The sequence below is a fragment of the Antennarius striatus genome, chromosome 24 (genome assembly GCF_040054535.1).
Source record: "Antennarius striatus isolate MH-2024 chromosome 24, ASM4005453v1, whole genome shotgun sequence".
NCBI classification, from domain to species: Eukaryota; Metazoa; Chordata; class Actinopteri; order Lophiiformes; family Antennariidae; genus Antennarius; species Antennarius striatus.
In genome coordinates, this window is record NC_090799.1 from 6,604,452 (window position 1) to 6,618,930 (window position 14,479).

The window sequence follows — 14,479 nt, forward strand, 5'->3', positions numbered from 1 at the left end:
GATCAAAACCATGTCCAGGACTCACTCTGATTAGCTTCGGGATACGGGAATCCCTAAATCTGTCTAATCTGAACCTCCCGTCGCTCAGATTAGCAACGGCCGAAGACGTTGGGGCCCAGCCCAAAATCCAGTCCCACAGACCAGGATCAGAATCTGATCTCTTTAACTGTGCAACGCCACGTAAATAATAAACCAGATTTTAATTCAGTTTAGTAAACTTCAATAACGTGTCACACACACACACACACGACGATACACAAAATAAATCCTTACGTCATCAAACAAATCTGGTATAAACACAACTACACACACATTTACACAACAGCTACGTGTTTGTTTGTTTGTTTGTTTGTTTATCGTGATGATTGTTGTGGTTATTGTTCTGTAAACCACTCTGGTCTTATCCAGTTAATGAGCTGTAAGCTGATTGGTCCTCAGCGGGGAGCACCCTGCTGACACAGATAACAGCCACCCCCCCCCCAATCACAGAAGAACAGCGGTACACAGTCAGAAAATAATTGATCAACAGATCGATCAGAACCAGATGAGCTCATCTGTCAGGTAGAAACGACACAGGAAGAAACACGACAGAAACAGGAAGCAGTTTTTTGGTACCATGGTGACATTGTCTCCACATCTTGACGCATTTAAAGAACGTTTTATCAGACATGACGTTCCAGAGAGAACGAGGGACGCGACCCCAATCCATCTGACGACAGGGATCACGTTCCTTTACTTCCTACGTCTTTGATTCACCAGGATTTTATTCTGTCCAACAGCATTCACATTGTCACCTTCATTTGAGGGAATTCCATCCAGATTGGATTTAGTCTTCTTCCTGTTTGGAATAATTTCAAAATAAGAGCCAACAATTATCAAAAAATAAGATTTATTTCCTCAAAGCAGAACAACATGGCATATTTTTGGGAGAAAAGCAATGCTTGATGAAACAAGCCTTTGCAATGTGAAAACAATTTTATCAGAAATTTTACTCTAATCTCACGAAATGATTAGAAACAAAAGTAAAACGTTTAAATAACTTATTGCACTATTGAAACAAGTCTGTTCCTTCACGTTTCCTCCTTCTGACTGTGGTGCATCCTCATTATCAGGCTGCAAATCTCCTTCCGCTTCTGTCGTACTTGTTGCCGTGGAAACCAGTTGTCCAAACGCACCGGAAGGTCAAAGTGCACCACGGGGTTCTGGGGAGCCAATCAGAGAGCTCGATTTAAGACTTGATTGTAGTGAGTTGAACTTGATCTCTGTCACTAAAAACATTCAAAGAATAATTGCAATGATCTTCTTGGAGGTGATTTCCAGACTTTAATTTGAAAAGATAAATCTTAATTTGATAACTGAGTTATTATTTAGGCCGTTGGCGGCCTCCTTCTTCTAGTTTGGACAAATGAGAATGTGTTTTTTCTACTTTGCTCCTTCATGTTGGCATGGCGCGATTCAAACCCAGCGGTTTCCAGTCGTGTCTAGACAATCTAGGGTGGTCTTACCTGCAGAAAGCTCTCGGCGTACTGCAGCAGGTACAGACCGCAGTCGCTGCTGTTGTCCTGCAGGGGGACCCGGCAGCTGGAGCTCCTGGTGTTGTCTGGTGTGAAGAGACGGGGCGTGGCTCTCCGGACCTCCCACTCCACCTGGAGGTAGCTGGAGGCAGCGGGACAAGAACCAGTGACAGGTGTAATACCTCTGTTACTAACAGACGTCGCCAGCAGGAAGCGGAACTGCAAACTCGACTGGAACTCACTCTCTGAGGAGTCTGCAGACGTTCTCGTGGTACGACAGCTTCAGCGAGTCCATAACCAGGATACACGGCCTTGAACCCACCAAGAAACTATGATGGTGAGGAAGCAGCGAGGAACACCTCACCCGAGACGCTTCCTCCAATCTCTCTCTACGCTGATGACTCACCTCTTTAGAACCGAGTCTCTCTGGCAGGTCTGCTGAAGACACTCCTGAAGACAAACGACAGACAGACGCTAGGAAAGCTTTAGAACGTTTGGAGTGGTAGACTGGCAGAGTGGTGTACTGGTAGACTGATAGACTGGTTAACTGGTGTACTGGTAGAGTGGTATACTGTTGGACTGGTGTACTGGTAGACTGGTGTACTAGTGTACTGGTAGACTAGTGTGCTGGCGGACTGGTGTAGTGGTGTAATGGTATACTGGAAGACTGGTGTACTAGTGTAATGGTAGACTTGTGTAATGGTATACCGGTGTATGGGTAGACTGGTGTACTGGTAGACTCGTAGAGTGGTGTACCGGTAGACTGGTAGACTGCTGGACTGGTGTACTAGTATAATGGTGTACTGCTAGCCTGGTGTACTACTAGAGTGGTGTAGAAGTAGACTGTATACTGGTGTAGACTGTAGAAGTAGACTGTATACTGTAGACTGGTGTAATGGTAGACTGATGTACAGATAGAGTGGTATACTGGTGGACTGGTAGAGTGGTGTACTAGTAGACTGTGTACTGGTAGACTGGTGTACTTCTGGACTCGTATACTGGTATACTGGTGTACTGGTGTAATGGTATACTGGTGGACTGGTGTAATGGTGGACTGGTGTAATGTTGGACTGGTGTAATGGTGTACTGGTGTACTGGTGTAATGGTGTACTGGTGTAATGTTGGACTGGTGTAATGGTGTAATGGTGTAATGGTGTACTGGTAGACTTACCGGTAGCTGCTGGGATCTCAGGGACGCTTTTCCTGAAACTCGCTCCGATGAACCTGAAGAACAAAACTTCTGTCTTCAACCTCCTGATGTCCAGAACTTCTCAACACTTCTCAGGTTTGAAATGCTATTGCTAATAGCTAATTTCAACAGCTAACTGATGCCAAAACAAAACAGTAAACAGAAAAACAGATTAAAACAGAAGCCAGACTAAAGAGACGCAAACTTATTTTAAACTTCTAGATTTGGTATTCCTTTCTTTGTACATTTTGAGATAAAACAGGTCTAATATGACCAAAACAAGATGTTTCTAACATGGAGCTTCGCAGCTTAATGTCTGGAACACTTAAGCCTTTAGGTTTTGGTGTGAACTGATATTTAATTCCTACATTTCTACTATCTGCCTGAACCATGGAGGCAGGGAAACCAGAAGAAGATCTGGTGGTGATTAGAGAGGATCTGCTGAACGTTACAGACGTAAATTAGAGGAGACGATCGACTGCAGCTCACCCGTTCGGCTCTGAAACTTCTGGTACTGAATGTCCTCCAGACCTGGAAAGCAAACCACCACCAGGAACCAGTGAGCCCTTTGAACACACAAATTAAACAGAGCTGAGTCTGGCCATTGTTTGAGTGACTCAACACTAACGCACAGGCAGAAGCACAACTTTCCGATGCAAAAGCGACCTTGAACCTTGACAACCAAATTCTAATCAGTTCATTCTCGGGTCGAAAGGGATGTCTGAGCCGTGGCGTCTCTGAGATATCGCTTTCACCAGAATGGGATGGACAGGAAAAGCAACAATCCTGCCTCCGGCCACAGCCATCGCTGGCACGGAGTCAGGACTAAATGAAACGGAGAATAACGGGCAGGAAATGATGGAGGTTTGCTCGCGTGAAGGAAGGTTGTCTGATCGGGGTAGAAGTAGGTTTCAGTAATAGAGCAGTAAAAGAGCAGAGCCAGGCAGGTCTGGTAGAGTCATTGAGAAGAACCCAACTGATTCAGCAGAGGTGACTCGAGTCACGGCGTCACCCTGTTGGCAGGTAGAGGATGACGAGGTGCCTGAATCCAAGTACAATAACAGAGGTTTTATTTAAATGTCCCATCAGGGGTCACGACTCTAAACTGGCGTCTTTGAATCTGCGACTAGGAGCTGAGGTCAGCTGCATCGACTCCGTGGGCAATTATGGCTGTTATCGCCAGTCCTTCAGACCTTCGGTGATCTGTTGACCATCATTGACGTAAAAACATCACGACGTTATTGGACTGACACGGAAACGTTTCCTTACTCTTGATTGACGGGAACAAACAGGAAGTCTTTGGTGAAGATGTCGACGTGGCGGGTCCAGGTCTTCACCCTCTGGTGCCTCATGTGACGATCGCTACGGAGGTACAGAAACAAGGATGATCACTCAGGGTGGGTTCTGATTCCAGGACACAAACTAACAAACTGTGGGCGTGTCTTACGGGACACAGGGGGCGTCACCCTCTCCAGCGGCTCTCTGTCTGCTCAGCTGTTTGTAGAAGAAACTGCTGAAGACATGACTCCGCTCCACGACAGATCCCTTGCCTCCCTCCAGGAAGAGATACCTGCAGGGGGAGGACACGACTGAGGATCCCAGTACCTCCTACTGGCAGCTGGACTGAAATACAACTTGATGCATTTCCTGGTGTTTAAACGTGTTTTTATCGATCATCTATCGTTCTGGCAGACTGACTTGAGGTAAAAGTCAATGATGACATCGTTGAGGAACTCGCCGTCGTCCAGACAAGCCAGGTCCTCTTTCGTGACTGAGATTCGGCCTTTACAAGGCGGTGCGGGATACTGGATCAACCTGGAGATCACAAACACAGGTGTCAGTCAGGAAACTCTTCCGTTCTCTCCTTCTAGGAGGCGTTAGTTTCACCTGATGGGGAAGCGCTGCAGACCGGACGACTTCTGGCTGGACTTCCTGTTTCTCTGGTTGTTTCTGGATTTCTCCTAAAAGACAGATTCATTTTAGTGTCTGGTTTTGGCACTGATTTGCTTTGGGACCAGCAAGCTCCGAAATGGGTTTGAACTTCCTGTGACCAAACACACAGAGAACCTCCCTCAGGAGTCACCTCATCACCACCGAGGCAACGGCGCCACCAACTAACGGCTAACGGGCTCAGGAAAGGGACAAGTGAGGATTAGATATCACTGCAGGAGAGTGAGGAGGGAGAGGAACAAATATAATAAGAAAGATGACCGCAGAGGTGAGGAAAGAAGGAGAGAAGGAGCACTGCAAAGGAAGCAACAAGGACATGTGGCAGGAAATGAGATGAAGGAAGAAGCAAAGGAAGGAGGAGACAACTGAGATAAGGTAGGGAGGGAAGGAAACAAAGGATAAAGAAAAAAGAAACGGGAGGAGGAATGGAGAGAAGAAACTAAGCGAGGGAAGAAGGTCTGATATGGAGGAGTCTCACCGTGGACCATCCCAGCAGCCGGAGAAGGTGCTGGTCCAGGGGAGGAGGACTGCTGTGCAGGAGCAGTAACCCGTCCGTCCACTCCAGTGGGGAGGCTGGGCTGCCAGAGGAGGCGCGACACTTCCGGTACTCCTCCATGTCCAGGATGGAGGCCAAGAGGGTAGCCTGGAGCTCCTGCAGCTGCTCCTTCAAAACTAGCAGGAGGCAACAGCAGGATGGGCCTGAAGAACACAGAGGAGGTTCACCGGGTCAGCCCCGTCTCCAGGAGGATCCGCCCAGTCCGACCAGTAGGTGGCCTCACCTGAGGTGGTGTGGGAGGCCTGGAGGGGGGTCAGCTCCATCCGCAGCAGGTTGGCCTGAGCGTCAGTCACCCACAGGAAGAGAAGGGAGGGGGCGGGACCTTTGCATCCGGCCAATAGCGTCCCGTCCTGAGCCACGCCCCCATCCCATACGCCATAACCCCGTACCTGAGACGCCACCACAGTGACCACCTCCTCCTCCTCCGCCCCTAACAGACACAGAATCACATAAAATTCTTACTGAATTACTGAGTTTAATGGTTTCCGTGTAAAACTTTTAAAAGATGCAAAAAATTTACAAAACACAGTCAGAATTTTGACAAAAAAAGAACCTTGGGGAACAAATAGTAATATTTTTGTTGTTCTGGACCTGTTGCAAAACTGTTGTTTTACCTTTCACTGGAAGAGTGATGCAATTCTCAGTGATCTAAGTAAAAAAAAAGAGAAGTTACTCATTTAAAACAAGGAAAGATTCTTAAATAAATTAAATATTTTCTTTTCCCTGAAGTCTCCTGTCTATGGCGTTTTCTATATGGGAGGTCCTCCGACCTGCTTTTCATAGCAGTCTACATGAGCTAGGCGTGATGTCATCAAACCCAAACTATGTCTTAATGACTGGTTAAAGCGTGACATCATACTTAAGACCGCCGCTGCTTCTCGTACCGACCTCCGTCGGATGTCTTCTCACCGTCATCTCCCCGTTGGCGTCTGCGTGCATCAGTCCGGCGTGAAGCGAGGTGAACTCCAGCTGCAGGAACGAAGGTGGCGGCGGCAGTGGCGGCTTATGTTCATTGACTTCATCTTTGGAAGCACGACCCTGTCCGACAAAACGCAGATAGAAGCCAATTGAAACGGATCGGGGAGGGAAAGGAGATGAACTCCTTCAACTCGATTCTTCCTCATTCCAGCAGAAACAGAGAACTTCCACGACTCTTTGAGTCGTTTCTTTGGAGACTGCAAACAGCCTCCAAACTGGTCCACAAAGGTTGACATGAAACCACGTAGGAGTCTCCGGCTCCAACTGGACCAACCGATCTGGGTCCAGCTGATGTATCCCCCTTTAACATCAGGACATTCCACAGCAACACGACAAAAGCCTCTTTCATGAGGACACGCAGCTGCTTCGTAGAGCAGCCAGTAAACACAACAACAAACAGTCTGGTTCTGCTTAGCGTCCCATTGGAGGTCTGACCGTTGTTTACGGGCCTGTTAACCCACAAACAAAGGACATGACTCATGTCAAGCTCCAACATGCAAAAGACGGGGTCCCAACTGGCAACAGGAAGTGTCGGGTATTCTGAGAGACATTTTAATCACAAACACAAGAACGAGTGCTTCAGCAGAATCATCTCAAGTTAGAACTTCTCGTTAAACCTGTCAGACATTTCATGAGTCATGGAGGTTCTGACCGATCCACCAGACAAAGCTGGTCTGTAGGGGCGTCCAGATCGTCTGTGGGATCTCAACAGCTGCAGGTGGACTTTAATTGAAGTCGGCTGTGGTCGAACTGGCGGCCCGCTGCCCTGTGGAGGGATTCCGACGCTCCGGCAGCCTGGATCCGGCTCCGATCCCAGATCCGATCCCTCCATGTCAACTGAAGCTCTGCAGGACAACTCCTGTTGACTACAGCTTGGCTCTGATGTTTGCTTTGTCTCTCGTTCTAATCAGATACAGTAAAACTGTTCCCACCAAGTGGATTTTCTCAGATCAGGGAATGTGATGACATCGCTAAAAACAGGACGAACAATAAAAAAATCATGCTGGAAACATGTTTTATTCGTCCTGTGAGCGTCTTTAAGGCGGCGGCGAAACATGTTTGCCTGCCAACCAGCTGGCAGTGCCAAATAGTGAGCCGGACGCCATCCAAGAAGTCCATTTTCCTGTTTCTGATGCGAGTCCAGTCCCAACCCTAAACAAAGCTGCCGAATCAGCATCTTTCAGACCCGGCCCCAATGAAACCTAGACGTGTCTGTGACCAATCTGGAACCAGGTACTTCCCGACCAGATTCCAGATGGTGTCTGTAAACCCTCCAGCGCCGGTTCCCACCGATTGGCATGTGTGACGATGTCGTCGCTTCTGCTCTGGGTGTGACAGGAAACCCTGTTACAACCCAAAGCTTGTGACCACAAGCCGGCAAATCAATCCGATTCACCGCATTACTCAGATTCAAAGCCTACACGGCTGCATCAATCCATCCAATGTGCTCCTGATCAGATTAAAACCAGGCTATACTAAAAGATTTTCACTAAAGTGTGCACTGAGGCCCATCAGAACCGGCCTCCAGAAGATTGGACGCTCCATCGCTTCTTTATTTCCTTCATCAGTGAGTAGCAGGACAACAAGAAAACGAAAACACACCTGAATCCATTGGCTCGCATGCTGCCAGAAACACTCAACTCTCATCTGGCTCAATTCTGACCTCTAGTGATTGACGGAGGAACTGCTCCACCATTTTATCGTCAGTCTCAGATGACCATCCTACCTGCATCCTGTTTGAACTTCCTGGACAGGATTCCTCCGCTTTGTTGCTGCTGTCAAACGACCTCCTCCCTCCATCACTATCGTCCTCACCCTCCTCTTCCTCCTCACTGGACAGAACAACTGAAGGGTAGAAGGTGGTCATGAATAAAACATGTAAATGTTCACCATGTTGTTGAGATAATCAATAACCAATAATTAATGGTTCTTTAAATTCCTTTGAGGCCGTATTTAATTTCTTAACTTCACCGATAGATGTATTTTCTTTCAGCGCCGTCTGAACAACAGAAACATTGCTTGTTATTTTTTTAAATTGCATCGTTTACCTTTATGTCGATATTAAGTTTCAAACAAACCCAAATGCAGCTAACAGCTAATTAGCATCAGAAGCAGCACATGGATGCCCTCATGACGTGGGACTCACTGGGTTCTGTCGGGTTCTGCTTTTGTTTTCTCAGCCTGAGGTGCAGGACGGCCGATCTACTGGACCTCCTCTTGTCTCTGAACTCCATCCACCTCCGCCGCTCGTCCTCCTTCGGATCCTCCTTCAGGTCGCTGCTTGAACCGAGTTGTTCCGTCCTCACAAAAGTTGACAATCGAAGACTGTTTGTGGAGACAGAGGCTCTGCCTTTGGGAGATTTATCCTCCGAGGATTTGTTTCCGATTCTGGTCGGAGAGGCAAATTCGTCTTTAGACGTCGAGTTTCCTCTGTCGCTCTGAAAAAACAAAGGAATTCTGTCTCTTATTATTCTTTCAAGTGTTCTTTACATATTACATTTTAATGTTTGACAAACTGTGTTTAAACCTTCAGAGTTTTTAATCCAGCTAGAAATAATCCTGTAAATGTACATGACAGTGTTCACAACCTTTGACCTTTACCTGCGCCTCTGCGGCGTCCCATCTCACCGAAGAACTCCCAGCATGCCTCTCACCTCGCAGCTCCGCCAGAGTGTCCGATGACGCCACAGCGAGGCGTTCAGTGGGCAGAGAAGCTGAGGGGAAAACAATCACAGGTTAACGGAGACAGATTTGTCCTGTTTCAAACTTGAAGAATGATGGGAAATAAGAGCAGGATTATCCCTCAGCTCAATTCCAGACAGATTAGTCATGTTTAGATGTAAAAAAAAAAAAAAAACTGAGGACATACAAAAAATTCTTAAACTAGAGAGGGGATGAGTGGCAGTTGGAGACTGCAACATCCCACAACAACCCTGAACACACGAACACTGACAATACGATACATCACCGCTTTGAAGCGGGATGTAAAAAGAAGAATGAGCATTTACCATTCAGGCCACTTTTCCTCTTCTGTGGTGGCGACTCTGAGGCCCCAGCGGGCTGCAGGAGCCGGTCTGACGCTCTCTTAGGACGCCATCTGGTGGAGGAATCATCACAATTCTAAATGACTTTGTTTTGTTAACTCAAAATATTCTGGATGGGTGAGATGGGTGGAGACTATCCCAGCTGGCTACGGACGACAGGCGGGATAAACCCCTGACGCAGACATCTACCCACACACACATTCACAGCTACCGACAACAACTACATGTTCCTGGAGGTGGGATGGACCCACATAGACACGGGGAAAACATACAAACTCCACACTGAAGGGAATCAAACCCAGAACCTTCTAGCTGTGAGACGACGATGCTTCCCACTGCGCCACCGCCCAACTTAGTCATGTTTAATCAAATGAACCAGGAAGCACCAATAGAAATGAAAACGAGAACCAAGGTAGTCACAGACAACAACATCCCGCAACACCACTGAATTCAAAATTTTACCCTGACCTACTTTCACATAGGTCAAGGTAAATCAAAGCATTTCTATCTTTATCCGGTTTCTGAGTGTACAAATGTTGAAATTTCACCTTGGCCTACTTTTCTCAAGGTCAAGGTCATCATCTCATTTTTATCCCCTTTGCTGCCAGAGTAATGTGCTTTTTGTTTCATCTATCTGCAACGGTTAGGAAGATATTTGGTGGACTAACCAACGGACAAACGGACGGACAGACAAACGCTGACAAATACTATTCATCACCGCTTTCACGCGGGATGTAATTAGGATGACGCAGCTGCTTAATGCGTGTCATATGATAAACTGTGTTCATGTTCTAACCTCCTGTGTGAGCGCAGCATGGACACACGGACATCCGTCTGGTAAGAACATTTCCTTCAAATTCAGGCAGATAGTTGGTTCTGGTGAGTTCTGAACGTTTGGTTTCCGTGATAAGGTTTGATTGTTTTATTCACTTTAACTGTACTGAAAACTACAAAAGCCGAAGAGGAAAAGAGGAGAGAATCTGCTTCCTTCACTTCAACTTTCTCGTTTCAGCAGCTGATAACACAGCAGACAAAAAGTCCACTCTTTATTCATGCTTATGGTTATAACCTCTCTGCAAATGTTATTTGACGATTCAACATTTATCAGGTTCTACAGGGTCAGAATATTTTGCTGGAGCATTTTGAAGTCAGTCCTCTAGAAATCTCAGCGTCTCACAGCGGGTTGTTATGGAGTCTGGATTCTGAGAAAAAATGTCTGCCTTTCCAAGAACTGTAACGTCAAACAGTTTATCAGCTCACCCGTTTGAAAAGCAAGGAGAGGATGACACAGCTCGTTCCCTGGGGTGTGATTGGTTGCAAGAGCGTCCTGCTGCTCTGTGATTGGCTGCTGATGCGTTTCCCGTTGGGCTGTTTAGTTCCAGCAGAGTTTTGACCACTTCCCTGAAGACAGGCTTACAAGGCACACTGAACGGGAGTGGAAATGTTCAGCTGTATTTAACTTTATTTAACTGTGTTGTTAGCTTGTCTAATATGTTCTGCAGCCTGCATGGGTGAAATACACACCTTTGTCTGTTTCCAGAATGCTTCATGTCAGCTCCAACTCTGCTGGACTGAGCCCCGTAGCGAGACTGAAAGTCAGTTTGGATAAAATGCTTCAGGCTTTAACAACACAGATCAACTGACATAGTGCTTTAAGTGAAGAAGGCCTAAGATACATGAATTCATCCTGTTTAGAGACGTCAGCGGTCACCTTCAGGTCCGGTGTGGAGCTCTGCAGACGGGACAGAGGCGACTGCACATGCATGACGGGGGAGTCACAACCCGCTGGCTGTTTCCTCTTTGGGATTTTGAAAGGATACGCCATGCTAACAGAACGAATGAAACACTCAGTCCAAACCTCCACAGTCCATTTGGTGATTAGAGAATGTAATAAGAGGCTACCATTCAAAACAGGCTTTTAAATACACATCTCATGTGATATGAGAAACATTCAGGCCAGTTTCATCTGTATAAGTGTTTTCATCATGTAGAATTTCTATATTTGTTGTTGTAAATAATGCTTAAAAGACTTTAATTTCAGCATTAAGTCATCTCTTTTTTCTTTCAGTTCAGCCATTATATTAGAAGAAGCTCAGCTGGGCCCTAGCTAGGAACACAATCCCTTCATTAATAACCTTGTTGACAGTGTTACTGATAGCTGGTGAATTATATCAAAGACGAATTAAAGAAAATGCCCCGATGCTTCAAAAACTGTCATTACTTTCATTCTACAAAATAACATTTTATAATTAAATAAGTAACCATTTGAAAGAAAGCAGTTTTTTAAACGGGGATCCTCCTGAAGGTGCAAGAGCTGGTTTTTTTGCGCAGCTACCTCTACATTCTGGCCTCAATTATAATAAAGTTTTATTATTTCGTTTCTTTAATTAATTGTTAGCTAAAAGGGGTTCACATGCTGGTGATTTACTGACCTAAGGTCCGCCGGTGGAGCAAATGTAGCGGCTAAATCGGAAGCTAGCCGGCTAGCCAGCGAGCTAAGTTAGCTTCCTGTTGTTCAATGTTCGCAAACTCTGCGGTCGGCTCATGTCGTCCGGTTGAAGACTTGTCCGTTTTTAAAAAAATATTAAAAACCAACAACCACAATAACAACAAAACAAAAAAAACAACAAAAAAAAACTTTACGGACACATATTCATGACAGGCTGGTCCGGGTAAAAGATGCTCTCCATCACGATTACTAGCAAAACAGACGTCACCTCTTTCAGGAGCGGAGACGTGCGTTGCGTGATGACGTCACTAAAACACGTGTAGCGGAAGTCTATTGTCAAAGAAAGAGCACGCAAAGGCTTCCGCTTTTGTTTTGTTTCGTTTTTCCTATATGTGCTGCTTTACAGATATTAAATGTCTTCGTCAACGTAAGAAAAAGTCTTTTTCCGGCTGCTGTGGAAGTACTTCCTGTTTCGTGTTTTTATCTTGATGTTGTCACTGTCACTGACCTCTTACAGAATCACGAGGAAGAGTTCTCTTTATTGTTGGAAATAATTAACATTTTAGATTTTATTGTGCCTGCTGACTCGTGTGTCTGCGTTCTGTAGTTTGGTCAAACTTCTGGTACTAACCTAATATTGACAAATATGAAAGACTTTTTTTTTTAATGATTTATCAAGATTGTCTTTGGCTCTTCAGGGTCACATGGATTCTGCTGTTGTGTGTGTACGACGTTCATGAAGATAAGTTCAGCACATTGTAAATTATGCTTTGTTTATGTCGAAGCTGGGCAATCTATTCCGTCTTTTCTCACATGAAACCTTTTTCATCCAACAGTCGGAGGAATCAACGCCTTCATTGGAGACACCGCTCTGCTGCCGTGCATCCACGACGACATCACTATTTTCCATGAGGGTGCGGTCCTCTTTTGGACAGACCAGGATGATGACATCATGCTGGAAATCAAAGGAAACAAAACCAAGATATTCAGGGAACGAGTGGAAAGTTTCCCACATCTGTATGACAAGGGGAACTTCTCCATCGTGATAAGGAACGTGCAGCAGTCGGACAACAACCCTTACGATTGTCAAATCCCCAGGATTTCTTTCCGACAAAGAGTCTATCTCACTGTTTTAGGTTGGTGCAACTCATTTCTAACGGCAACAGTCTCATCTTGACCTCATGTTACTCTGCATGCATCCTCAGTTAGACACAATGATTCATGCATGTCAAACATTCCGCTGCTTCATACAGAAAAACTAACAAAACCGACAACCTGAGAGGGGAAAGTAACTTAAAAGATTTAAAGATGGAATTAAAATGTGCCGACTTAATCGCCTGTTTTTCAAATGCAACGCGAATTGTTTAGTTACTCATCGTTTCTAATCTGATTGCATAGGAGCTGGTCACACCTGAAAAACAGGTTTGTGAAAGACCCAAAACGTTATTCTGTGTGTGAACAGAAACACATTTTGGGTATTTTAACCCATCGCTGTGCTGCTTCTTGTGTGTAGTCGTCAACATGTTGATGTCTTAATGTTGCAGGAAGGCCTGTCGGCAAAGAAGCTACGGAGACTCCTCCTGGGTCATCCCACAGCACCGTGGCAACGGCAAAGTCCCTCCATGTAACTCTGTTTTCTCTCCTTCTGTCCCTGCTGTTTGGTCACCATTGAAAATGTATTTATTTATTTATTTATTTATCTATCTATCTACGGTTTTGTTTTTTTCGGATATGTTAATATAACAGACTTCAGACCTTCATCACAGCCCATCGACAAGAACTTCATTTCACAGAGGGAAATGTTTTTGCACTACTCGTTTCACCTGCTGCTAATGCCCGGCTCTGACTTCTAGTTGTGTTCACTGGGTGGCTGTCGTGACCACGATTATATAATTGTAATTAAATTTGGACAATAAGGAGTTAACGGATGGAGGCTACACTAAACCAGGAAGTCCTGTAAGCATTCGTTTCATGCCAGCGAATGTGAAGGAAATGCTAAATATAGCAGGAACTTCCTTAAAATTATACTGACCAGAAGGTGACTGAAAGTTTCCTTTCTCATCGCTGGCCTCGCGCTGCGTTATTTTTATTGAATTATTTTTATTTAATTCTCTCAAAATAACCAAAAAGATGTTCTCATTTTTCAAAAGGTCTCAAGGGATGAATCAACAAAAATGTAAAAGTCGTCATTAGAGCATCTGAAGGCAGCAGTTTCCCAGAGCTAATACGTTCTTTGTTCAGATTTGAAAAGCTGCTAGAAACGTTCTGAATTAGTCATCCTTCTTTTTTGTTTGTATGACGATACTAATGTTGAATGTGCATGAAATTTAAACTCTAGGCAGCTAACCTTTAGGTGTTTAAATGTTACTGTTCTCTTTTTATTTACTGATCCTTCTCTGCGTATCTGACATGTATGTAGGAACTAACAAGGTATTAATGTTATCCCAGACGAGTTAAGTTGGTTGTTTATGTATACAGAATATACAACTAATGTCCAGGAAATTACCTGCATGAAGGAAAAACAACAAGGTACATATTAGTGAGTTTATTTTTTATATTAATGCCAAAGATTAAATGATATTTTTTTTACGTTTTAAAGCCCCCACATGACCGTTTTGCTATTTTTTTGTTACGAAATGTGCTGTGTGTTGTTTGTGCTTGTGTTGAATACAGTTTTTTTCAGTCGCTAACAAGCGTTTGTCCAAACAGTAGTCACAAAACTCTAAACACAACTAGCACAGCATCTGTCTTTTGTGTCCATACCATTCACACATTTCATGTTGTTTTCACTCAATATGC

The 14,479-nt window shown here is 45.0% G+C and overlaps 1 protein-coding gene across 4 annotated transcripts; it reads right to left on the reverse strand.

The window, feature by feature from the left end:
• Nucleotides 1-883: 883 nt before the first annotated feature.
• senp7b (SUMO specific peptidase 7b) lies at nucleotides 884-11,949 on the reverse strand. Of its 4 annotated transcripts, none has more exons than XM_068308896.1 (22): nucleotides 11,664-11,948; nucleotides 10,943-11,057; nucleotides 10,756-10,820; nucleotides 10,492-10,656; nucleotides 9,196-9,284; nucleotides 8,789-8,901; nucleotides 8,334-8,625; nucleotides 7,914-8,032; nucleotides 6,119-6,247; nucleotides 5,824-5,857; nucleotides 5,433-5,639; nucleotides 5,132-5,352; nucleotides 4,591-4,664; nucleotides 4,402-4,518; nucleotides 4,151-4,273; nucleotides 3,973-4,065; nucleotides 3,193-3,269; nucleotides 2,686-2,738; nucleotides 1,921-1,964; nucleotides 1,757-1,825; nucleotides 1,506-1,656; nucleotides 884-1,202 (listed from the first exon to the last, which is right to left on the reverse strand). In XM_068308896.1, the coding sequence occupies exons 2-22, from the start codon at nucleotides 11,054-11,056 to the stop codon at nucleotides 1,071-1,073; spliced, it is 2,481 nt and encodes an 826-aa protein (XP_068164997.1). In that variant the 5' UTR covers nucleotide 11,057; nucleotides 11,664-11,948; the 3' UTR covers nucleotides 884-1,070. The 4 variants fall into 4 exon arrangements, 2 of the variants coding, with proteins under 2 accessions (XP_068164997.1, XP_068164998.1); XM_068308897.1 differs by having other exon boundaries at nucleotides 884-1,268; XR_011034599.1 differs by lacking the exons at nucleotides 884-1,202; nucleotides 1,506-1,656 and having other exon boundaries at nucleotides 1,774-1,825; nucleotides 2,686-2,835; nucleotides 11,664-11,949.
• Between the last annotated feature and the right edge of the window lie 2,530 nt (nucleotides 11,950-14,479).

Excerpts from the sequence above, each read along its gene's own strand:
- senp7b (XM_068308896.1), bottom strand. The coding sequence starts at position 11,056 with ATGGCGTATCCTTTCAAAATCCCAAAGAGGAAACAGCCAGCGGGTTGT. Across the intron at positions 10,821-10,942 it reads GCTCCACACCGGACCTGAAG|TCTCGCTACGGGGCTCAGTC; the intron begins GTGACCGCTGAC and ends ACTGACTTTCAG. Across the intron at positions 1,657-1,756 it reads GTCTGCAGACTCCTCAGAGA|CTACCTCCAGGTGGAGTGGG; the intron begins GTGAGTTCCAGT and ends CGCTGCCTCCAG.